Raw genomic sequence first — 26,454 nt, 5'->3', positions numbered from 1 at the left:
AATTGACCTTAATGAGCCTATGTCTTAAAAGGAACTTATGGTTAGTGGCATAGTCTTAGGTAAGCAGTAAATAGGTTTACAGAATAAATGTCTAGAATTTAGACAATGTTTTAAAAGGAAACCTTAAATTATATATTTTTTTTAATGTTCATCCAATTTAAATAATATAAGTATAATAGTTTACGCTAAAATAATAATTTACAATAAAGAACATGTTCATAAATAATATTAGCATATTAATATTACAACTTTGCTTAATAATAAATTTAATTAAACATTTATATATTTACATAACTTTTAAAATAAAATAATAGAAATAGAAAATGTGTATGTCAGTATGTTTTGAAAGTTATAGACTAGACTTGGCAGATGAGTTTCCTAGTCGCTCTCACTGATATTTTAATTGTATCTTTAAATCCGCTAATAATTATTGATTAACCATACAATTTTGGCCCGTTATGTCGACTTTTACCCCACTATACCCATTTTGTCGATTTTTACCCGACTATAAGCAAAAAAGTGAAAATAAGTTGTGCCTAGTGTAAGTCATACATGCTACGGTCTACAAGAGAGGTCCACCTGTGCAGGTATGCCTGCGATGAATAGACCTGTGCAGTTTTTTGGACCGGCGCAGGCGACGCAGGCGTAAATCGAAAATCAATTCTTTCCAGTGACACCTGCGCAGGCATAACTGCACAGGTGACCTCTCCGGTAGACCGTTGCGTGTATGGCTTACATAAAAGTTAATTGTTTCGCTATATCGCAACTACTTCTATTTTGTTGAAAGGTAATTCACAAATAATAAACCATGGAATTTTTACATAGACTGATAGCTAAGAAATTTTGATTTTATGATGAAATAGTACTATATTAACGATATGATATAAGATAATATACTATTCTCAAATTTCATATCCTGTAAGGTTTATTTATGATTATAAAACATTCGAAATTATTCGTTCGGTATACCTACACAAACTATTGCATATACAGTAAAATAAACTTATACTTTTTCGGCAATGATTCCCGAGAACCATTATCTGTGTTGTATATTTCGTTGTACTATAATTATTGTCAGGGCCTTTTCACAATCTTCTATGATCTATAGTTTTTATAGAAACTAAAACATCGTTTGATACTTTTATAGCAAAAAAAATATATATCCACAGCCGAACATATAACCTCCTCCTTTTTGGAAGTCGGTTAAAAATTACGAGACATCAAGAAGATTAAAAAATTAAAATTATTATACTCGTACAATGTCTTAATTGTTCTTCCGCATATATTCCGGAGTTTTCTTTTACGAAATGTTTATCTTTCTTTATTTTGTGTAACAAATACAGAACTTCCAAAATCCTGACTCCTACGTCAAAATCACCATTGAGAAGATAATAATTATTACGAAAGGCACAATAATTAATTTTCATTAATTTAAATTTCTTTTCATTAAGTACACGAGTGATTTTGAACTTCGACAATATAAACAAAAACTTTTTATCAAAGCGTCCAGTAGTTATTATTATTATCAGAAGATTATGAAAGAGACCTTAGTGTTCGGTTTTTGAGGTGAATTTGTCGGTATCTAATATCTATATTCACTGGCTTAAACCTATTAGGATTTATATTAGAATAAACGACTCGGGAGTGATTTAAGTAGCTTTTTAGGATAAGGTTAATATTATACATATAGATACTACAGAGATGAACTACCAACAAATTGACCTCGGAAACTAGATAGTTTGCAGTAAATAAATTTGCACTACACCTGATGATGATTTTATCGAAACCGGTCGTGTAAAACATAATTGTTATTAATAAAAGTGGAAAAAGTGCATGAAAAGTGTATATTATTACTGTGAAACATGAATTTCCACCAAGAAGTTACGGTACATTCAATATCATATGTAAATAAATTAATACAATGCTATTGTAGGCCGTGACATAAGGTATGTATTCGTTGGATTCAGTACCTGACTATATGCCTGAAGACTTTCTAGAGTCCGGTCGTGGAGCAGCGCACGACGAAATTCGAACATAGAACATACCATTAGTAATATAGCAGTTAAGGTGCCGGTTGGCAGCGACATGAAGCAACCGCAGCGACACTACTGGTTTGTATGTATTTCTATGAAATACCCTTCGCAGCTAGCGACACTTATTCATAGAAATACATAGAATAATAGTATCGCGACGACACGTCGTCTGCTGCAACTTCATGAAGCCGGCTTCCAACTTGTACCTTTACGCAAAACAATATTTTCGTGTGTGAAAGAGACGTATTATATACTTGACCGGACTTAAAAAAAATACAATACAATTTACTATTTTCAGTATCATCCCTCTAAACAAAAATTAGTATAATAAAAAGTAGTAGATTAATAAAATTGTTAGTTTTAAAATAATATTAAAATACACACGTACAGCCAAATTGTTTGGCCATCATCAGTCTTTTTCGTTGATAATATTTTATTAATTAAAAAAATATTGTAACATTTTTCTGCATATTTCATTTTCGCCAAGATTATTATCTATAAGCTACATAGACAATGAAAAAGCTTTTTACAACAGAACGCAACTTATACATATATGTAATTTACATATTGTTCAACAGATTTGAATATTGTTTAAAGTAATAGATAAAGCAAATTAAGATAAAGTTTAGAATAGAAGGTAAGGTGGGTACCTAATAAATTAGTATAGTTTAGGCAGTGTGTTTTTGTTTAGAAGGACGATAGTAGACATATTATTAGAGCAGCCATTAGTTTGCAATAGATCGTTTCGATCCATCATATTATATGAACTAGTACGAACGTTTACGATGGATAGAAACAATTGATCGCAAATACGTGGCGGCCCTTAAACTTTTGACAACAATAATACTATCTTTCTCATAATATAATATACCTATGGACTACATTCTAGTCTATAGCGTATAAAGTATAAATCTACAATAAATAGGTAAAATCTAGATTTTTGGCCTGCCCACCGCACCTGAAAAATGACGAGTAAAACATAAGAAATAATTATATGGGTTTATTAACTGTAGACTAAAATGGTAATTTCTCAGACTTGGCTTGTTAAAAATAATGTTTTGTATTAACACTGGTTTAGTGTTTTGATCGGTCCGACGATTTATTCCGTCCTACATCCAACCGTATTTTCAAGTATCAGGCTGTTTACACACGGCGCCGCAGCGGCAGCATTTTTCGCCACCGCGGCGCGCTCATGGGTCCGACTAGTCTCGTTATTTTGTTAAAGACCGCTGCGGCGCGTGTGTAGACACGCTCAGGGGTTCTTTTTAATTTTTTTAATTTAATATTTGGTATAAATTATAATAGTAAGGGTGAGGCCAAACGAGCGTAATTTTGTGAGTCGTGAGTCGCAGAAATTCCGTTTGGATGCCAGACGAGCACATTTTTATTCAGTTGTAACTTGTAACTGTCGAACGTTTGTGACAGATGTCACGCTTTGCTCGGCCCGCGTCGACCCCTCAAACTCAATTCGGTCCGAATAGTGCATGGTCGGCAGACAATTCATTTTTCGTCGCCGTGTGAATGAAACAGGACTTTTGTATGAAATCAAATGCAACAGAAATTATGTGACCGAAATTCTGCGACTGCGACGAGTCACAAAATTACGCTCGTTTGGCCTCACCCTAAGGGCCAATCCACACGTACCACAACCACACCACGTGATATGGTATATATTTCATATTGTAAATAAACTGGACTATTCACAATTACCACATTTTGCAGTCGTCAACACTTGCTACCACATTTTGCAGTCGTCGACCACTTGCTACCACATCTTTAACCTTTACCACATGCTTGTGACCACATCGCAACAACTGGCGACGACGCAACCACGTCGACATTTTGTCGGTACCACAACGCAACTACAAAAAGCTGCAGCGACACCATTCACACGTAACCACAGCTCGACGGCATTTTGTCGTTGCGACGTGGTGTGGTTGTAGTACACACGTACTACAACCACACCACCCTATTGGCCCTAAGGGGCAACGTCAAGTGGTTTGCCATACCTCAAGTGTCAGAACTGTGGTCACTAGCGCACATGTCGGCTAGCAAATTATCGAACTCCGGTACAGCGTCTTCGAACGCCTGTAACTGACGTGCCAACGCAGTGGAGTCGGTGCTGGCGGTATTGTCCCAAGCGTCACTAGCACATCGCGCCGCCACGCACTCCTGATAGAAGCTCGCTAACTCGGTGATAGGACTGCCGTCAGCGAAGGGAAACTCCTGTAATGGTAGAAATAGGGAATATTATGCAAAGGTCGGAGAAGAGGCTATTAGCATATACGCCTGTCGTCCGTCCCACTGGGTTATCATAGTAAAGAAATAGAGAGTGCTCTTGTGTACTGCGCACATACTTGTGCACTATAAAATTACTCTTGCATTGTGACTAATTACAATGAAAAATGTGGGAGTGGACCAAACTCCGACATGTCACACACGTCATAAATACAGAATATTGACAAAGGCGTCGAACGTCGAACTAAACTTTTTGTGTACTGTCTATGCTTGTGCTGCACTCGAGCATCTAAAATATTGCAGTAACAATATATTAAATTATAGGGAAGTGGTTAAAATGATTATGTGACTGTCTAGTTAATGTCGATAATACAATTACTTTAGTCCAAACACATATTGAGATACGAAACTTTATTTATAGAATGCCAGTATATTTTATATGATATTCTACATCTCGTTATTTCGACAAGGATATAGTAAGTATACATTCGCACACGACTTAAGGATCCGTCGGCGAAACTGTATGTGTACACAGTACAATATCTACCAATAATGTGCCACTAAGATCGTAATCTACCAATAACAACTTGTCTGAAAAGTGTTCAACCAATAGTACACGAGCCCACTTACAGCACCCAGCCTTAATAATTATCTATAGGCTATAGCAAGCATCATATTATTATAATAAACAATACGCATGCAAATTTCTTAGAATAATGTGCAAATTGAAAAAAAATCTGCTCAGCTGATTTACATAAAAAAAACTAACGCTAAAGGTTAACTTTAGAGGTTGATTTAGAGCGAGAGGAATGGATAGCCTTAGAAAAGGCCGTTGCCAAGCAGTGACAGCATAGGAACTTAGAAAAGAGTAAAACAAACACAAAAATTCGCAATTAAAACGAAAAGTAAGTCTAACAAAAAGAGGCTTTTTGTGACGGCATAGCTTGTATTACATTAATCGCAATAAATGTAAAAATGATTAACAATCGCTCTGCAAGGTAAACAAGTATTGATAATAATTTTTAGCACAAATAAAGTATTCTGAAGTTCAAGACCACTTAAAATCCACAAAAAATCCCGATTCTAATGTATCAACATTAAAAGACCTTTGATTCAGTCCAGATCCTATCAGAACAAAATATTCTCTTAACATCCAACAAATGTTTTATTACAATATGCTAGCTTGTTTAATAAGAAACAGATAATTCAGTTTTTATATTAAATTACTTAAAATGATACTTAATAAAATCAAATAAAATACGTAAGTAAATAACATAATATGTATTTCTATCATAAACACACTAAGTATGTATATTATGTACTTGAATATGAAGGAAAACTGTTTTCATAAAGTAAATTGCATTTGCAGATTCTATACTATTATTGTTATAGATAATAATTTAGGCAGGTTGTCAGATATTAATCACTAATTAACACACTTAACCGACTTTGAAATTTCTTTTAAAAATAAATAAGCCGTTTTTCGCTAATGCTATAGATTATATGAAAAATTATATGAAAATTTGTGCTAAAGCTATTGCGTGCATAATATAATTTGTAGTAGCATACACTCTTAATGCAGCAAAAACCATATACTTAATTGTAATTACACAACTGAATAGACCGCTTCAGCAACTTAATGACAGTATGTACTATGTAAATATCTAAATATTATGACTTTTTTTTTAATTATTCATATTTACAACACCAGAGTTTAAAAAAAAAGATAGCAGCTAATCATAACTAGCTATTTGACCGAGCTTCGCTCGGTATTCGATAAGAATGTCATTTCCTAAAAATTCCCAACCCACTTCCTTTACTAGAAGTATACTGATCGTTATCTTATATCTTTAAATAAGTAAAACACCAAGACAATTTTCTCTTACTAATAATACTTCTTGAAATCTTAAATGAAACAGCATAGTTTAGTTCACAATGTATTTTTATTGACCAGTCTTAGTAGGCAGTCGACTGGTCTTATTATTATTATTTACTAATACTAATATTATAATTGGGAAGAGTTTGTTTGTTGGTCCGATTTGAAAAATTCTTTTACTGTTAGATAGCCCATTTATCGAGGAAGGCTAGGATAGGCTATATTTTATCACGCTTAGTATAATAGGAGCGAATAAATAGGGGAAAATGTGGAAAAAACGGGGGAAATTATTTGAAAAGGGCTTATTTGAACGCGCTAATCTCAGGAACTACTGGTCCGATTTGAAAAATATAGCTTATAACCTTCCTCGATCAAATTTGAAAAATTGATCGAGGAAGGTTATAAGCTATATTTTATCACGCTAAGACTAATTTCACGTTATTTGGCAAACACGAAGAATAGACCACGTGAAGGGACATAGGCTATTTTTTGCTGCAAAATGTACGGTTGCGTAAAATTCGTAAATTACGCAAGCGAAGCCGCGCGCAACATCTATATAAAATAAAATTGTAGGAAAGTCAATTCTGTATAATATTGAATATTTTTGTACAATAAATTATTATTATTAGGGATGTGATCTACTATGCTAACGCGGACGAAGTCGCGGGCAACAGCTAGTTATTTATATTTTTGCCTGGCCACAATCTACTGGACCAACAGTCGCGATCGACAGGTTGGCCACTCATGCTGACTATAGTATAATGTATGAAAACAGAACATTACCATCAAACTGGCGTATTTGTTATCCCTCATCTTGGGTACTTCGATAGCCTTGCTGGCAGTGACCACCTCGGAAGTAGATGCCTGGTTACTACTGCAGGGCTTCTCCAAAGACTCCGACAGCGCCAGCTCTCTCATTCTCTACGAATTATACTATACATTATAAATTATATGTGTGCAAGAAAACAGCTGAATGCACTAGAGAAGTTAATGGTTTGTTTCTTACAATATTAGTTATAAATAATATTCAAATGTGTGAGTTTTAATTAAGTCTTCCTTTTTTCTTATCAGAGTTCTGCACTTTCTCACCAGAGATTTTGTTTTATTATGTGTAGTAACAGGTGACCAAGACACAATAGAAATTATATCGTGTCTCGTTTTTCAAGATCGAAGGGTTAAGTTAACAAATAAAGTGGTATCTGTCTTATTCTTATGTATGAAATAGAAGGCTTGATATTTTGACTTATAATGAGTGATCACCCAGACAAGCATAATATTAAGAAAAAAATTATACTTGTCCGAGCTAACACTTATTGTACTCTGGTACTTAATTATTTATTGTTTTTTTTTTTATGTATAACTTACTTTCTCCATCTTATCTTTCTCAGCGAGTAGCCAGTTCATAGGTGGCTCTGGAGGCAACTGCTGGCTGAGGGTTTCATGTAGCTCTTTGATCTTTGCATGGTCTACAAACGCACCAGCCGTCAGTGGTTTGGTTAAATCCACAGCTTTCTTTTCATGGTTTTTCCTTAAATATCAATGTTAATTTAAAAACAGTTGAAAATAATAAGTATATCATTTATAACCATTGACTAGATTTATAAAAAATATTTATTGCCCAGATAGATTAAACTTATAGGTATTCTTTTTAACACAATAATGACTTTACATAAACATTAAGGGCCAACGCTAAAACACGGGCGGATGCGGGCGCGGGCGCTCGGCGTCGGAAGATCGCCGCGGGCCACGATAGCGCTGCTAGTTAAATTTTTATCTCAAGGGTGTACATTTGTGTCGAGTAGTAATCTACTGGTATGGAATGGTAATCCATGGATTATTTACTAATTTATTATTTGGCAAAAAGACATCAACGGAAACGTCGATTGCGAAAAGTGTGCGCCCGCGCCGTGTGCGCGTCGTTCGCCGCGCGTGTGACAGTCCGTCGCCCATGTCTGCGCTCCGTCCATGCGCCTGCGCTGCATATACTATTTTTCATTATACACAAGCGAGCGTGCATCCGTGCGAGTTTTAGTGTTGGCCCTAATTCCATGAATCATATAGATCCCTATCTTCTTGTTTGTTTGCACATTTGGTCATGTCTGTTTGCTTATATGCCTAGCATTAACTTAACTTTAAACTATGTTCCTACCTTGGACTTTCTCTAGGAAAGTGATCACTCTTAACCATAATATCTTCGCCTATTTTGTTGTTCACTGCCCTCCTGTCTTCAGGTAAAATTGTCATTTTAGTTCTGTACACAACTTCTATTTGGATAGTACCAATAGGTGTGTGTAGCTCGCTGACTTTGATAGTTTTATATTTCTCACCTAAAAATTGGTAAAAATTTAAAATATTATTAATAAGCCACACACACTCAAGCCTTTATATTTTATAATAAACATTAAAATGTAAAGCAAAGAACATATAATAACAAGCATATTTATATTCAAACAGTTTAAAAGTAGTTTTACCTAGAAGGTCTAAATTGGGCTGACCACCATATATTTTGTATGAAATCTTATAAGAATCTTTATTTTGTAATCTAGACATCTTATAGGCTGGAGTAATCCTGGATATGCTCAACGTAGATTTGAGCATAATGCTCATTCTGTAGTAGATTGTGGAGACAGACCCAACGGACACATCGCAGTTAGGCACAATGCGGACAGTCCACATCTCGAGAACCATTTCATCGCCATCATTTGTGTGTAGTGATATCTCTATACATAGCACATTTGTAAGGGCTTCTATTACTTCTCCATTGAGGATTTTCTTTGTGTCGGTGTTGACTTCCGGTACATCGGGAATTGACAAGTTAAACTAAAAAGATGTCTTAAGTTAGATGGCAACAATACATGGTTTAGAAGTCTGCAACATATGTTTCAATGTCTTATGTAAGTTTAAAAACTAATATTATTTACTACAAGTTATATTAACATTAAGCGAGTTAATATTATTAAATATATAATTATTAATATAAACATCAACAACTGAATAACATAATAATATGTGACCTTTTGGAAGGCATGTTTGGGATAGTATAATTTATTACTTATGATTTAAAATCAACCCATTAAAACCTAACAGTAACCTGATAGACTATACTTTATAGCTTAGAATTTATAGGTTCTAGGTGTAAAAAAAACATTGCTCACCCATTGTAAGTTATTCTGCGCAACAAAATCATCGACAACTTTGATCACGTTGTCGTGAGATATTTTCTTGCCCTGCCTACTTTGTACCACGATTTGAGCCACTTTTAATGTTAGAATCTTGGTGAACTTATAAAGCTTGAATCTATCATGTGCTTCGATGTTCGTCGATGCCATTTTTTATCTTTTATTCCAAAACAACAAGTTCATTCACGATAAGTCACATTTCGCTTCTCCTGATACCATTATTACTTGTACAAAAACACATTGCAGTTTGCACATGATTACGTCTTTACAATTGCCACAACGAAACCAAAAAATTGGTTTAATTACACATTATTTTCGAAAGGAATGCAAAAAAATAAATGTTTTGCAGATTTTTTTGGGTACAAAAATGGTCTTTGGTCAAAAGTCAAATCTCAAACCATATGCCATAGATTAAAAACTCCGAACGTCAAAATTCATGTGTCAACCGCAAGTCAACCGTCAACGCCAGTTTTAGACCATAGACAGGTTTTTTTTAATAATCATGGTCCATGAATCATGATTCGTAGTCCATTACCCATACTCCATACCATAGACCCATGTCCCATATTCGTGGTCTAGCTTTATTTATTTTTTCCTTCAAATTCAAATTGGCGTTATTTTTGATGTTGAAAGTATAGGTACATGAAGTAGCAAATTCAAAAGCAAATTTACAGTCAAAAAATAACTACTTGTACGATTATTATCATCTTCGTAAGTTATAACTTATAATAACATTATTTTCGGGATCAATGAACATTTTAGGTTTTGAAGGTAAATCATACCTTCAAAACCTAAAATGTTTTAACAAATTATTGCTAAGTACTGTACTAGGTACTTTCAAAGTACCTAATAATAGCCGACCCCACAGTATAGCAATATTAGTCCCTATTGCTATACTGTGGCCGAGACTATATTATTTTCATTCCTGAGAAAAGGGTGGTATGGATATTGCGTGGATGGTTCTTCGTTTTTATCGATTTTGATCTAGTTAAAATGTTGATCTAAATACACCAATTTATTGATTTTATTCACAAAAAAGTTAAGTACTTATACTATACTAGATGTCCCGCGCGGCTTCGCCCGCGTAAATTAGGAATTTCACAGAAACCGTACATTTTCGAATAAAAATAGCTATTAATACTCCTTTCACGTGGTCTACTCTATATAAGTGCCAACTATTGCTATAAAAAATGCTCCAGTAGTTCGTAGAAAAACCCTATCTAATATTTTCCCCGTTTTTACCACATTTTCCTGAGTTTCTTCGGTCGTATTAGTCTTAGCGTGATAATATAATATAATATAGCCTATAGCCTTACTCGATAAATCTAAAACTGAAAGAATTTTCCAAATCGGACCAGTAGTTCCTGAGATTAGCGCATTCAAGCAAACATACTCTTCAGGTTTATAATATTAAGTAAGTATAGATTTTTTTAAATTATCGCTTGACAAACTCGAGCCTCGATCTAAAAGACTATGAAAAGGCTCATAATCATGGGACGATGCATGGTATAATATCATGGTAGTGATGATGATGATGATGAATGTAATTTGCATAGTAGCATAATATGCTTTCCGTTCTTAAAACAACGCCGAAACTCCCAAACTTGTATCTATAAAGAATCAGGACTTCTCTCAGCACCTTCCGAACCACGGTATACCAGATATACCTCGGTGCAAAATCTTACTTGTTTGTAGCATATGCTTAGAATACTTCTCACGAAACCGAAGTCACCACATGTTTCCCCATAAATTTTGAGGAGTTCCCTCGATTACTTATGGATCCTTCATCAGATCACCACTTTTGTGAATATAATACCAAATTGGGATGATACCCCACATACCAAAAGAAAAATTTTGAAAATCGGTTAACAAACGGCGGAGTAATCGTTGAACATAAGAAAACGAACATAACACCTCCCCCATTTTGAAAGTCGGTTAAAATTGTAGCCTATGTGTTATTCTGATGTATAAGCTATATTATTGTAAAGTTTCATTAAAATCCGTTCAGTAGTTTTTCCGTGAAAGAGTAACAAACATCCATACATCCACACATCCACACATCCATACATCTATACATCCATACATCCAAACAAACTTTCGCCTTTATAATATTAGTAGGATTACAGAATACAATATTACAGAAATTTATAACAATATATATATAACAAATAGGCTTGATGACTATTTTTTTTTCTTATTGGTAATTGAAAGACCCTTAAAAAATAGAAACATCGCTGAAAGAATGACTCTGATAGCTTAAAAACTCACCAAGATATGACATTCAAACATCTCATAAAATAGACCTGCCCGAAAAGCTCCATACAAAGTGCTACGAAAGACTGACGTCACTCTTTCGTAGTTTGTACGCATCGGAAGAGAACTTTGTTCGATAGGTATATTAAATATTGCGTTTATGAAAGGGGTTTCAAAACAAAAGTTGCTTTTAATTGCATTAAGTTATCGAATGGTATACAAATATTAAGAAATTTAATTAATTGAAAAAAAAAATCGACTTGATTATCCAACTTTGAAGGCGCATAACAAAAAATGAAAATGCTATCGAGCTGTAATTTTGGGAACACTTATTTTTCACCGTGATTTCTTTATTTCATTAACAAAATTCACTAATCTTTGACCTTGTCATCATCCCTATTACTATAAAAATACAACTAAGTACCTACTTCATAAATATTTTTAATCACGCCTCTGGTGCAACCATATACCTAGCGGAATTTCCGCTAGGTATATTAACTTTATCGGTGCAAGCCACCCTTAATGATTGATACATAGGCCTGCCGACGCGCCTGGGCTGGTAGTTATTTTATAAATTATTTACCGTGATAAAGTAAAGCCTTACAGCCTTTCTCAATAAATGGGCTATCTAAAACTGAAAGAATTTTCCAAATCGGACCAGTAGTTCCTGATTTTAGCGCGTTCAAAATATATAAGCCCTTTAAAATAATTTCCCCCGTTTTTTCTACATTTTCCTTTATTTCTTCGCTCCTATTAGTCTTAGCGTGATCCAATATAGCTTATAGCCTTCCTCAATAACTGGGCTATCTAACATTGAAAGAATTTCTAAAATCCGACCAGTAGTTCCTAAGATTAGCGCGTTCAAATAAGCCCATTTCAAATAAATTTCCCCCGTTTTTTCCACATTTTCCGCTATTTCTTCGCTCCTATTAGTCTTATCGTGATAAAATATAGCCTATACCCTTCCTCGACCAATGGGCTATCTAACACTGAAAGAATTTTTTAAATCGGACCAGTAGTTCCTTAGATTAGCGCGTTCAAACAAACAAACAAACTAACTAACAAACTCTTCCGCTTTATAATCTATATCTATACTAATATTATAAATGCGAAAGTATCTCTACCTGTCTGTCTGTCTGTCTGTCTCGCTTTCACGCCAAAACTACTGAACCGATTGTAATGAAATTTTGTACACAGATAGTCTAAAGCCTGAGAAAGGACATTGGCTACTTTTTAACTGGAAAAAGGGGTTGTAAGGGGGTGTTTATGCGTAAATTTGTTCAAATTAAGTTAGTTCCAAAAACTGGAACAGATGGCGCCAAGAGTCCCCTAGATCGCGCTATCGCTTGCTCATATTATGTATTTCTATAAGAGGTGGTACCATGTTGAGTTAATATTTGCGATTCTTTCGATTGTTACACATGTTATTAAATAACTCACCTACCAACATAGATATCAGAAACAGTCTGTCTACCAATAATAAATAGCTTATGGGCATTGGGCAAAGTTAAGGTTGTGTAATGCATTATGCAGCTAAGTTGTGTAACGCTAAATAAGCTTTAAAATTTGGTATAAAAAAGTTTAATTAAGTAAAAAAAAACATATTATGTGCACACTACACGGCTGTTTTGGGTATTTTGATTTAAGGGGTACCAGGGTTTTAAAAAGCTTTTGACACCAATTTTGTTGACACCGCGCGCTATAAACTGAAGTCCACGCGGACGAAGTCGCGGGCAACAGCTAGTATTAGTATCGATTTTATGTGCAAGTTTTGTGTAAATTTCATTTCAGATTCGAACGTATCCGTCAAAACAAACTTCTCGAAGCTAGTGTGCCCATAGAACACCACAAATGGCAGGTGAGATATCGAGTTCGGTAACCTTAGAAGTTAGAAGAAATCACTCAGCACACCAATTAGTAATTTAAGCCCTATCACAATAGAATAGGGTTCATTTCAATGAGCATTGTGGCTAACGTGATAGGATGCACCGGGTTTCCCTGTCTGCAGTTATTATTGTGAAACTGTCCCAGCAACTAGTAAGTGGTGTAATAATTGTTTAAAATCCATTAAAATATAGGAGAGAATCTATTGTAAGTAATAATAATTAATATAAATAATTGAATAATCACATAATCATTGCATCGAATATTATAATCTAAGTAACATCTAATAAGTACTTAGTACATGATTTTATACGTAACAAGAAACCTTTTATAGATGGTGTTTCTAAAATATTATATACTGATGACACTCTCTTGTCTACCCACAGCCATAGTCTATGTCTATGCATATGGTTTCCTGAAAAATGGGCGGTTTCTGTTAGAAAGATAAATGTACAGCACAAACAATATCAAATACTCCTAGAATCGAAACGTAGGGCAATGCTCGAGTCACCTTCTGGCCTGTTGTTTTACAGTCAAGGATGAATCTATGTCGAAATTACGTCATCTTTATTAATTATTGTTCATCCAATCGTCACACGATTGACACGAATGCCAAGATCGAGTTTTTGTCACTACTCACTGGTAGCATGAAGAAATTGTTGAAACAATTATAATTATTCGATCACCATTGATTTAAATAAGTACCATTCTAATTCGTTTATCGCTCGGGAACCGTACGTTTTTCCGCTACGAAAACTATCCTACGTCCTTTCCGATGTAGACATAAGGAAAGTTGACTCCCTACGTTATTTGACACTCTAGAACAGAGGTTCCCAAACTTATTTTGTCTATCGCCCACTTTAAGAAAAAATAATATTTTAGCGCCCCCATTGTTTCAATTTAAAATTCATCCTGATGAAATAAATCACCCCCCAAGCTTTTCCACAACGCCCCATTTTTTTTCTGGGTCCCACACCCCCCTTCAGACCTTCAGCGCCCACAAGAGGGCGTTATCACCCACTTTGGGATAGGCTGCTCTAGAAGCTAGATTCTAGCAAATATAATATTTGGAAGCCTCTACAAATTACGTGAGACGTTAATGGCAATTAATAGATGAATGCCCTATGATTAAAGATATTATCGTCAGATTCGACACGATCGCAAGGAGACATCTTCACCCCCATAAACGTAGAGGGGAAAACTGTAAACCCTTGCCCCTTTAGCTTTCGTATGCCTATAATGTGCGCGGGTACGTAGAGTAGGACGATGTAGTACGTGCGCGAAGTCGCGTGCAAAGTGTTTCACTGTAAATGTGACTCATACATTTCATGCAAGTTGCGTTAGATTTCGTCAATTCCATACAGTATTCCGTCATACAACACAACCGGTTTTACTACTCTTTAACCCCTTTAGTGCAGTTTAATAAAAGTCAAAATCTAATAACTAAGTCTAAGGGCCGACCCACACCAGAATGGCAGCGCAGCGGCGAGCATTTTCATTGTCATATTATGATAACTTTATTTTCATTATTGTAAATACATTTATCGCTTGAGAAACCGCGAGACTTTCTAATTTTTTATTTGTCCATCATTGACCGACGTATAAAGGCTCCATTAGAAAAATCAAAAAAGATAGTCCACCACTAACCCTAAGACCTCTTGGTCTTAGATGTAATATAGAGTTATTTAATCGAGTCTGGGCATAAAAATAAAATTAGATTCTAATCGTCAAAATCAATTTTTAAGAAAAAAAATATACAGACGAACATAATATAACCTCCTCCTTTTTGGAAGTCGGTTAAAAATAGAGTTTTTTTTTTTAATAAAATTGTTGCTGTTTTCAGACTACGGATGTGAAAAAGTTTGCACTTGCGATGGTATTGCCATGAAAACGAAAGGTACTTCCTACAACTAACAACGACAAAAATGTCGATATAGATTATAGATTACGAGATGTAGAAAATGTTCAAACCACGAAGTTTTTTTATTATAATATTTATGTACATGGGCGGGCGTACCCAGATTCTGGGCCAGGGGGGGGGGGGGGGGCAAATTACTCAGGTTCTAGGCCAGGGGGGGCAAATTACGCAGATTCTGGGCCAGGGGAGGGCAAATCAGATTTTTTGTAAGCTAGGTGTTTATAAAGAATAAAAAATTAATAATTTTTAGTTGTAAGAATATTGTATTGCAAACAAATGGCAAAAATTAGTTTTATTATTTTTAATTTTTATAGATGAAAGTACTAGATAATATACTTAGTAGGGACGTCAACATGATCCAGGGGGGGGAAGTGGTCATTTGTTCGAACATATTAAGCGTAGTTTGATTTCATACATTTCGAAGTCTGCTTTTAATATTTTTAATGTGGTTAAAAGTTAAAACACTAAATTCTCTAGGGTCAAAGTTCCTGGACAAAATTCAGTATAAAATGCAGCCCGCAACGATCAAATTAGTTTAGGCGGGAACCGTAATTTTTTTCCGGTATGAAAAGTATTCTAGGTATCCGAGACTCAAAGTATCTCTCCATACCTACCCAGTTAAATCTGTTCAGTGGTTTGAGCGTGAAGAGGTAATAGAAAGACAGACGGAGTACGGACACACCTTCACATATTTTATAATAATATACTTAATATGGTTTGTCACTCCTAAGTCCTACGTGTAATGACCAGTGGCTACTGGTTAGGGGACAATATTATGGTGATAAAGTTACCATGACTTTGGTTAATTCGTAAGTGTAAGATTGTTCATTGTAGTTTATGATGATAGTAGCTGCGGACTGCGGTGGATTCTTTCATGTATAGCAGGGTTTCTCAAACTTTCAGCTCCACGAACCCCTGTTAAAATTTCCAGATGACAGCGAACCCCTAACTAACTAATGAAACCCCCCCCCCCCTCCCCCCCTAAGAAAATAATAAAATTGAAGTGCCAAAAGGTGCCGCGCGTGCCTGCTAGTAATCAAGTTCATTACCTAAATCTTGTCGCGAACCCTCTGTCGAATGGCGAGCCGCTAGGGATTCGCGTACCCCACTTTGATATACACTGATTTATAAAATAACTAGATGACGCCTGCAGCTCTGTTCCTCTCCTGTTCAAATGTATCCTATGCCCATAATTGTCCATTCCCGGGACTCAATCTCAAAGTATCGTCGTACGTCCAATAAAATCGGTTCAGCAGTTTGGTCGTGAACGGTGAAAAGGTAACGGACAAAATAATGCACTTTCGCATTCATATAAATTTATAATAATAAATATTAGTACGATGTACTTGTATATGAATGTATAACTTATTTAACTAATAATATTATGTTTAACGGCCTCTTCGCGTTCAATACAATACAATGCAAGACATTAAAAGGGGCATAATAATATGATTGCCGATGATCTTTGTCGAATATGAATTATCTATACTAATATTATAATTCTGCAGAGTTTGTTAGTTTGTTTGTTTGAACGCGCTAATCTCAGGAACTACTGGTCTGATTTGAAAAATTCTTTCAGTGTTAGATAGCCCATTTATCGAGGAAGGCTATAGGCTATATTTTATCACGCTAAGACTAATAGAAACGAAGAAATAGAGGAAAATGTGGAAAAAACGGGGGAAAATTATTTGAAAGGGCTTATTTGAACGCGCTAATCTCAGAAACTACTGGTCCGATTTGAAAAATTCTTTCAGTGTTAGATAGCCCATTGATCGAGGAAAGCTATAGGCTATATTTTATCACGCCTAATAGGAGCGAAGAAATAGAGGAAAACGTGGAAAAAACGGGGGAAATTATATGAAATTGCTTATTATCTTAAGATTCTTAAGAACTACTGGAGCAATTTTTATGTTATTTGGCAAACATGAAGAATAGACCACGTTAAGGGACATAGGAAATTTTTTTGCGGAAAAATGTACGGTCGCGTGAAATTCCTAAATTACGCAAGCGAAGCCGCGCGGAACATCTATATACTTATAATAAAATCGTAGGAAAGTCAATGCTGTATATTGAATATTTTTGTACAATAAATAATACTTGGGACGTGATCTACTATACTAACGCGGACGAAGTCGCGGGCAACAGCTAGTAATCTTATATCTTTAAATGAGCAATTCTTGTATATATTATATATTTGGAATCTTGGAATTGTCTCCAACGATTTTCATGAAATTTAGTATATAGGGGGTTTCGGGGGCGATAAATCGATTTAGCTAGGAATAATTTTTAGAAAATGTCATTTTATTCGTGTTTTATCGAATACCGAGCAAAGCTCGGTCAAATAGCTAGTTGAACCAGCTATGCAATCATAGCATCCATCATGACCTAACATGGAGAGCCACTTACAATTAAAAAAAACGTAATAAAAACTATAAACAGATGAACACAGTATATCCTTTTTTTTTGGAAGTCGGTTCAAAACAAGACGAGAAATCGTTGCCCGTTTCTTGTCTACCTCTTCAATATAAGTATTAACGTCTGGAGTCTGGAATGGTTGAGAGATAAAAATAATCCAATCTGTTTAAGCCAGGGAACGGACGGTTAGGGTTAACAGTTTCGATATATCTGTTATTAACCTATTCATATATCGGATAACCGAAACTATCTGTTAAGCAATTATTTCGGTTAACAGAATCCACAGATACCTTTATTTTTAGGATTAGGTTAAACCGAAACGATACAGGTCAACAGAAAAATTTCGGTTAATCGAAACGTTTCGGTATACCCTAATCCTAAAAATAAGGGTATCTGTGCATAAGGTCCAAAATATAACATAATCAGCGCGCAGCGCTGCATGTCTGTGCGTGATCTTTCGTCTCATACACACAAAGCATGCCGCGCCGCACGCGCCGTGCAATTGTCACTTTCACGGACTAGTATACGGACTAGTATGAAAGAAAGAAATAGATATATGTCATTGTCACCGTCTACTGCAGCCACCACAAGTTTTGCATTATTTGTTTACTTCATACAGATTGCTGCGGTAATTGTCATTCGGATCGGAAGTCGGAACGGTAAATAGTGATTTAAGGTGAATTTATAAAGATGCCTCGTAGGATATCTAATGCTGTTCACAGATATTTTGATTTTGACAAAAGTGCAAAATTCAGCGCATGCAAGGAATGTGGCAATAAAATGAAGGTAAGTACAAACCTACCTATTTAGCATAATTCATTATTTTATGTATAACGGACACGAATAACATGTTTATAATTTATAGAGGTACCTATTTGATTATTTTATTGTAAACGAATTACTAAGTTACTTATTTAAGTTATTATACAGTGAAATTGAAAGCTCCTTATTCGCACTTCCTTCATTCGCGTTTATCACTATTCGCGGATTAAAAAATGTAACCCAATTCCTACATTCCCAGCTAAGATTTCTTTATTCGCGGATCTAATCGTTACAGAGGTACATACATTATACCTATGCCTATTAATGTATAAATGATTAAAAAAGGAGTAGGTATCCTTTGTAACCGCTGCTGACTGCAGGCGAGCGAGCGAGCGCCGTCAAGGTCAATATGTACCTGTGATCGGGTACTTACGCGGTTTACTAAATATTATGTATGAATTAGCGCAGTTTATGCTTTATCGCTTTCTTTTTACTGACTTCTAAAAATGAGGAGATTCTAAGTTCGACTGTATATTTTTTATTATCATCATTTTCAATCAATATTATTATTTTTTATGTATGTTCACCGATTTCTCCGCGAATTGTGGACCGTTTTGCACAAAGCTTTATTTCAGTACTCGTAAATCATTCACAAATAAATCACCGGGGCCTCCCAGAAAGTAATCAGAAAATTTATCAATTTGCGATAACTCTAAATACCTAACTTATCTCTTGTTTAAAAGCCTTACGAAAGTTTATAAATTTCCATGTTTTTAGGAATTTTATAAATATACGGATCTTAATATTAAAAGTATATATAAAAAGGTACCTACATATAGATCTGAAACCAATTATTACATAAAATAAACAACTAAAATATGGATAGAGTAGTTCGCGCCATATCATACCGGAACCAAAGTGGCAAAATACATTTTGTGTAGTAATTCTCGTACACCCTAATTTTAGATAGAGAAAATGCCTAATTTTTTAAGTGTAACAGTTAAGTTACAATTAAAAATTAGGCATTTTCTCTATCTTTTACTATAAAACTAAAAAGTTTAAAACAACTCACGTTCTCGGATTCAAGGCGGTCACTCGGCGATACCTATAGGGTTAGGCGCCTATACTTATTACCTGACTGTGCGACGCAAAGGAGGGTGATATGTTTAAAAGCCTATTATGTATGTATGTTTGTACCTTTGTGGCGCTCTAGAATCCAAACGAGTAAACCGATTCTAATGATTCTTACGAGTACGTCAATCGATTGTCTTAGTCTAACAAGTGCCACTAAACACGACAGTCATTAAAAATCAAAATGGCGACAGCCAGACGCCTATTGGAAAAAAAACATGACAAATGTATCAAGTGGGGTATCGTTGAATAGGTCTTTGAAAATAATTATAAGGTTTATTAAATAATTTTTCATATTGAATGACCATTTAAGGTAAATGATAACGATTAAGTTTTTGTTACCTAGGTAGCCCAAACAATATCCTACAATATTTTATAGAACACACGTTCACATTTGCTGGTACCGACTTCAAAATTAAAAAGATTGAGTAGAGAAATAGTTAAAATTTTATCCGAATTTAAAAGGGGAATTATTTAGAAAATTAGTTTTATTTCATACTTTTTTGTGTAAACTTTAGAAGTCGGTTTAATTTTTTGTTTAAAAATAATAATTTCACCCTTTTTAGTGATATTTGTTAAATTATTATTAATACATCTTAAGAACGTTTAAAATAAACAAAATGTTCAAATATCGACACTGTCGTCGAACAAAGTCGGATCTGCAAAATATCAACTTTACAGGAGAGCTGTTTAAAGTTTACGATTCATATTTTTAATGTAACTTTTTACTTATCAATTAAAATAAATTTTTATTACTTAATAGCTTTTTGTAGCATTAAAATCATTGTATATGCATTTAAAATTTTATGTTTTATTAATTAATCTTAAAAAAAGCTGTTTTATGTAAACATGCGACGTTGTATTGCGCTGCGTTGCGTGCGTTGTTTGGTTTGATGTGACTTTGAGGCGTTATTCTACGGAAACTACTAAGACGAATGTGAACATGCTACATTACTCTACGGAATTTAAAATAAATCTAATGTCGTATATTATAAGAAGATTATAAGTGATGTGTATCATAAATGTAGTTAATGAAAAATTAAAAGAACGTGATAATTATCAAAAGCTATTTTTTTATTAAGTCTGCCAAAATGACAAAAACCTATTACAAAATTAACGGAAAATTTTAACAGTTATTTTAATGATAATGATAATATTATTATGGCATCGATCAGTCTTATCCAAGGTACACAGCTGTAATCAATGGTATCTCAATAACAATTAATATGTCTTATCAAAGTCATAAACAGGAATAATAAGAATTAACAAAAATAATTATAAATCTCAAAAATAGGCCATAAAACTATTACAATAAAACTGCATCGGTAAAATTCGAGCCTTCCGAAATTAAAATATAAAAATAAATTAATATTTACTTTATATAACAAAAAAAAAAAAACAAATTCCAAACTTTTAGCAAAGCTCTTAGCCACTTACAAAATCAGTGAATATTTTTTAAAAACTATAACAAAAATAGTAAGAATTGTGTTATTACATAATACTAAAATTAAAATTTTATCACATACTCAGGCAATCAAAATCGAATTCAAAATAATAACACTGCGTTACACGATTTTGGTACACACTTAACTGTTAGGTGGAATAAATAGGTGATGAGTCAGAGATTAAATGTCCCAAACATAATTATTATGTGGTATCCATCACGTCTAGTTTTCGAGGTACACGCCAGTTATTATTTCCAGTACTAAGTTTACTAAGTTTATACGTAAAAAAACCAGTTACCGTTTTCGATGTTTTGTACTTTTTATTTTGTTTTGTTACTCTAATTTGGACGTGCTTTTACTCAAGATAAAATATGAATACTATTAGCGTTTAAAAAAGAGAATTTCCAAAGCCGGTAAAAAAAAGTAAAAGTTTTTCGTTATTTTGATGGCAAATTTGTTTGAATGCGTTTATCTCAGAGAATACTTGTTCGAATTGAAAAAATATTTATACATGTGATAGTCCTTTTACCGAGGAAGGCATAAAGCTATATAAAACATCACGCTGCTGCCAAAAGAAATGAAGAATCAGAAATTAAAGAGAGAGAGAAAGTATGGAAAAAAAGGAAATTATAAAATATTTGAACGTGCTCATCTCACAAGTAACTGAAGCGATTTTTATTTTATTTGTCACACTTAATAAAGAGTAGACTACTGGAAAGGAGATAGGCTACTTTTTTCCGGGAAAATGTGGTTCCAGTGAAATCACTTTGTTACGCTGGCGGAGCCGTGTTGAAAGTTTAATTTTTCATACAATTTGGCAAATTCTTATAAAAAAATGAGACGTGATCAAAAGAAAATTTGTATGCAATGTTAATAGAAGGTACCTATAAATACAAAACATTTAAATCGACAATTGCAAGGCTAACCCATTTTACCCAACCTTTTCATCGACAATTTTACCTCATTTTGATACATATATTTTTTCCTAAATTAGTCAAACATTTCTGACCACAAATCCTTGCACAAGACACAGGGCGGCTATCTGATTCAGATAGTGAACTTACTTGACTCACAGTATCTGGCGAAGATGGTAATGCTTCTACCCATCTGTCATGTGCACCACAAAAGACATCATCACAATTTCTATAATAATTAGTAGGGGGAGGCATAGGTGTAGGAATTCTCAGTGGTGATTGGGGCGTACCAACAATAATATTATCGTCTTCAAATTCCTCTACAATGACAGATGGGGAGGCTTCAAAGCTGGTATTAACATCTTCAAGAAAAATTAATAGCGAACTAAGAACATCTTCCGCTACATCGTGTAGTTCCCTGATTATTTCTTCGGCTCCTGTTGGCAATAGGGACTCAGGTTTTTCATCACAAGCACCTATAAATCACGAAAATATTCAAGATAAAATATGAATATAATAAAAACAAATCATGAATAAGTCTAATTTTAAATAAAATATGTTTTATTGGCATTTTAAGTAGCCGAACAAAGTCGTATGTGGAATTATGTCGAAGAACATCGTCGGTTCTTAATATGCTGCATAAAAATTGTAATCATACTCCGGAGTACAATGTCGTTAGTCTACAAGCGACTTATACATTTTGGAAGAACAACGCAGCATTTAATAAAACGACATCACAAAATCAAAATTAGGAAATTAATAATTTAAGTATATAAAAACATGTGGTAAAAAAGCAAAGTATGGAAATAATACTTTACCAATTAAATTAAACATATTTTATTGCCGTAGAACAATGTCGGTTCTGCATAATACATAGCGATGTATGTGCGGAACCGACATTGTTCTACGGAATTTTAGATATTTCATAATAAAATATAATAAAACAATCTCTCTTGCTTACCTGGGTTTGAAGATAATACATCCGACGACATTTCATTCACACCGTTATGCCGGCAGACACGGCCGCAAATGACAACACGACAGCGCGGGCGGTGGTCGCTTCCGACAGACAGCGCGGTTTTGGATCTTACGGACACGTTCTTTGATACGATAAGTCCATAAACGGCAGAGTAATGTTCAAACATATCCGTGTCGGTGTAAAATACTACGAGAAGTACCTTTATATTATCATAATGTGATGATTTATGGTGTGAAGATGGTGGTGATGATGATGATTACTCTAATTGACATATTGGCATATGCTTGCAGTTCTTTAAATAATGCTGAAATCCCCAAAAATGTATCTATAAGGAGTCAGGTGTTCTGTTCTGTACTTTTGGATCCAGGGTATACCTTGGAGCGAAATCTTATTTTTGGTAGCATATGCTTAGACTTCTTCATAAAAAGTCAAAATCACCATATGTGTCCATATAAATTTCGAGGAGTTCCCTCGATTCCTCATGGATCCCATGATCTGGTCACCACTTTTTTTTGAAACGGGACCAACTTGGAATTAGACCTTTTACAACAAAAAAATTTTTTTGAAAATCGGTCCACAGGCGGCGGAATTATCGTTGAACATACAAAAAAGAACAAAAAATATATATATACAGCCGAACGTATAACCGCCTCCTTTTTTTGGAAGTCGGTTAAAAACAGCAGTATTATCGCTAAAAAGTGTAAAATAACTTTATATTCTCTAAATGCTTCCCCATTTCAAGTCGGTACCAGCCCCTATATATGCAGCAAAACCAAGAATTTAAAGAACAATTAATGTTATTCCTAACATAGCATACTAAAGATATCCTGGAACTCGAGGTCCCGTCTGCTGGTACCGACTTCTAAATATTTAGGATTGGGTAAAGAAATAGAAGAGCCGACTTGAAATGGGGAAGCATTTAGATTTTAGAGAATATAAAGTTATTTTACACTTTTTAGCGATAATACTGCTGTTTTTATTTTGAATGTCGGTTTTCATTTTTTTACTTAAAAATAATAATCTTATGTAGTAACTTACCTATCCGTAAATATAATTCAATAAAAAAAATATTTTTCATGTCGAATTAGGAGTTTTTCTGCTTTAATAACAAAATAACTGACCGTGTGATTTACCATACTTATTTGTAATTTGCAGGGTAACCACGCGAGCAACTTATTAAACCATCTGCGATTAAAACATGAAACGAAGTATCAAGAGGTATTGGCTATCAATGAAAATACAAGTAGAGTGGATAAATTAAAACCAAATAAAAACAGAAAAGACGAGGAAAAGGAAAAAAAGCGCGAAAGATTATTGCAGTGTTGTGTGAAACTGATAGCAATACATGGACGACCATTTTCATTGCTTGAAGACAACGCATTTAAAGAAATAAAAGCTTTGATATGTGCTGATTTTGTGGAGGAAGCGAACTGCAAAAAAATTAAAACATTAATTGCAGAAAAAGCCAACACAATAAAAGAAAAAATAGTAACTGAAGTGGCTCAAACTCTTATATCTGTGAAGATGGACTCAGCCACGTGTATGGATCGTCAATTTGTTGGTATAAACATTCAGTATATAAAAAATTCGAAAATTGTGGTACGAAATTTGGCTATTAAAGAAATATTCTGTAGTCAAACTTCAGAAAATTTGAAATGTACCCTCCTAGAAGTACTAGCTGATTTTCGAATTGATTTATATAATATTTACTCGTTAACGACTGATAATGGTGCAAATTACTTAAAAATTTCAAAACTTTTAAATGAAGAGATAAATAATGACAACGAAACTGGTACAGAAAATGATGGCGATGAAGATGAAGACGAACTAGTTTATCACAGTGATGATTACGCATACAGTCTAGAACATTTCAATGCAACATTTTTAAATGATAACGAACAAGAAAGAATGGTCGAGATTCGACAAATTGCGTGTGCAGCACATACTCTGCAGTTGTGTATTAAAGATGTGCTAAAAAATGACTATGAGACCTTAATTGAAAAGTGTCGTAATGTTGTGAGAATTCTACGTCGTCCACTTATGAAACTAAAAATAAAATTGGAAAAATTTAAAAAGCCTATTCTTGACTGCACCACTAGGTGGTTCTCTACGTACTATATGCTAGAAAGATTAAAAGAACTCAAGACATTTTGCGACAGCTGCAACGATATCTGCGAAATAATTTCGGAAAATGAGTGGATCAAAATAAACCATATAATCATTTCATTAGAACCATCTAAAGAAGCTACTGTTAGACTGCAAGCGGAACAACTAACTGTTGGCGATTTCTTCTCCATTTGGACAATTTGTAAGGCAAAAACCGAAAAAATTAATTTACCTTTGGCACAAGATGTAGTGGTATCTATGACAAGGCGAGAAAAAAATTTATTAGAAGGTAAAGCATTTTTACTGGGAATTTTTCTGGATCCTCGATTAAAGTTAATCTTATCTGAAGACGAGAGACAGACTGCGAAATGCTACATTAGAGGTGTTCACCAACAGATGCTTGAAGTGGAAAAACGTGCACAGGCAATAACTCGGGAGGAAGAACAAGCTGCCACATCAAATTCGCTTCTATCTCCAGGTTGTTCACGTGACCTTACGTCTTTGAGTAATATATCAAGCGACAGTTTTCAAAGTGATCTGCAAAGTTTAGAAGACATTTTAAGCCTTACTCAAAGAGTACGTGCACCATTAGATACCATTTCGTTAGATCTAGATTATTATCTTTCTGAATATTTAGCTGCACCACGACTTGCTGTTACGGAAAGCTCCATTGAGTATTGGTCTTTAAAATCACACAGGCTTGCAAAGTTAGCACTTATAGCATTGGCTGCTCCGATTACACAGGTAACAGTGGAAAGACTTTTTTCTGTACTTAAATTCATTTTGACCCCATCCAGGAACAGATTACTGGATGAAACATTAAAAAATATAATTTTAATAAAATCAAACAAAGATTTACTTGAGTAATTATTCATCAAGTCGTTCTATATGCCTACGGTACGGTTAAAACGGGCTGCATAAAATATTTTCATTCCCAGTTTTAAAATTTAATAAAACTAAGAATCAGTAGCAAAGGAGTTAGTGTGAAAATTATAAAACAAATCTTAGGATCTGATAGATAAATCATTGGTCGTTAGGTACTATAATTTTGTTGTGTCATAATGAAGTTGATTCATATTTTCTTAATTTTTTATCGAGTAATACTAAATTTAATAGGATGGTATAAAAGCGGTGCAAATTCTAAAGTGTTTAATCTGATATGCCGTTGATTGTACAGGGTTATTACAAATCAAAAATAGCGATCAATTGCTAATAAACTGAATGAGCACATTTTATGCACAATTGGTACTCTTGGTGATGACGATTTTGGATAGGCGATTTTTTTTTAATTAAATACGAATATATAATTATGTTGTTTGTT

General features: G+C 34.3%; 3 protein-coding genes across 4 annotated transcripts in view; 2 read left to right on the top strand and 1 right to left on the bottom strand.

The window, feature by feature from the left end:
- Positions 1–2,213: 2,213 nt before the first annotated feature.
- On the bottom strand, positions 2,214–9,686 carry LOC121738664 (autophagy-related protein 13 homolog). The gene is made up of 7 exons (XM_042130871.1): positions 9,303–9,686; positions 8,619–8,967; positions 8,297–8,474; positions 7,513–7,675; positions 6,931–7,068; positions 4,043–4,259; positions 2,214–2,991 (listed from the first exon to the last, which is right to left on the bottom strand). The coding sequence occupies exons 1-6, from the start codon at positions 9,474–9,476 to the stop codon at positions 4,044–4,046; spliced, it is 1,218 nt and encodes a 405-aa protein (XP_041986805.1). The 5' UTR covers positions 9,477–9,686; the 3' UTR covers positions 2,214–2,991; position 4,043.
- A 370-nt stretch (positions 9,687–10,056) lies between these two features.
- Positions 10,057–26,454, top strand: part of LOC121738666 (L-lactate dehydrogenase) — a 46,289-nt gene continuing 29,891 nt past the window's right edge. Inside the window, exons 1-3 of one of the 2 annotated variants that reach the window (XM_042130874.1) lie at positions 10,057–10,097; positions 13,371–13,437; positions 15,307–15,360. In XM_042130874.1, the coding sequence (XP_041986808.1) occupies positions 13,431–13,437; positions 15,307–15,360 (61 nt within the window). In that variant the 5' untranslated portion in view covers positions 10,057–10,097; positions 13,371–13,430. The remainder of the gene's footprint in view (positions 10,098–13,370; positions 13,438–15,306; positions 15,361–26,454) is intronic. The other variant, XM_042130876.1, reaches the window with a different exon arrangement.
- LOC121738663 (zinc finger BED domain-containing protein 4-like) lies at positions 18,453–26,423 on the top strand. Its single transcript, XM_042130870.1, has 2 exons — positions 18,453–18,582; positions 24,183–26,423. Exons 1-2 carry the CDS (start codon positions 18,487–18,489, stop codon positions 25,998–26,000), a joined length of 1,914 nt encoding a protein of 637 aa, XP_041986804.1. The 5' UTR covers positions 18,453–18,486; the 3' UTR covers positions 26,001–26,423.

The sequence above is a fragment of the Aricia agestis genome, chromosome Z (assembly GCF_905147365.1).
Source record: "Aricia agestis chromosome Z, ilAriAges1.1, whole genome shotgun sequence".
In the NCBI taxonomy this organism is placed as follows: Eukaryota; Metazoa; Arthropoda; class Insecta; order Lepidoptera; family Lycaenidae; genus Aricia; species Aricia agestis.
Note: the sequence above shows the minus strand (reverse complement) of the source record. Positions and strands in the feature narration are given on the sequence as shown.

Coding starts and splice junctions, on each gene's coding strand:
- LOC121738664 (XM_042130871.1), bottom strand. CDS start 9,476: ATGGCATCGACGAACATCGAAGCACATGATAGATTCAAGCTTTATAAG. Junction 7,676..8,296: donor TTTCCTAGAGAAAGTCCAAG/GTAGGAACATAG, acceptor TTGATATTTAAG/GAAAAACCATGAAAAGAAAG. Junction 7,069..7,512: donor AGAAAGATAAGATGGAGAAA/GTAAGTTATACA, acceptor TATAATTCGTAG/AGAATGAGAGAGCTGGCGCT.
- LOC121738663 (XM_042130870.1), top strand. CDS start 18,487: ATGCCTCGTAGGATATCTAATGCTGTTCACAGATATTTTGATTTTGAC. Junction 18,583..24,182: donor AATGTGGCAATAAAATGAAG/GTAAGTACAAAC, acceptor TGTAATTTGCAG/GGTAACCACGCGAGCAACTT.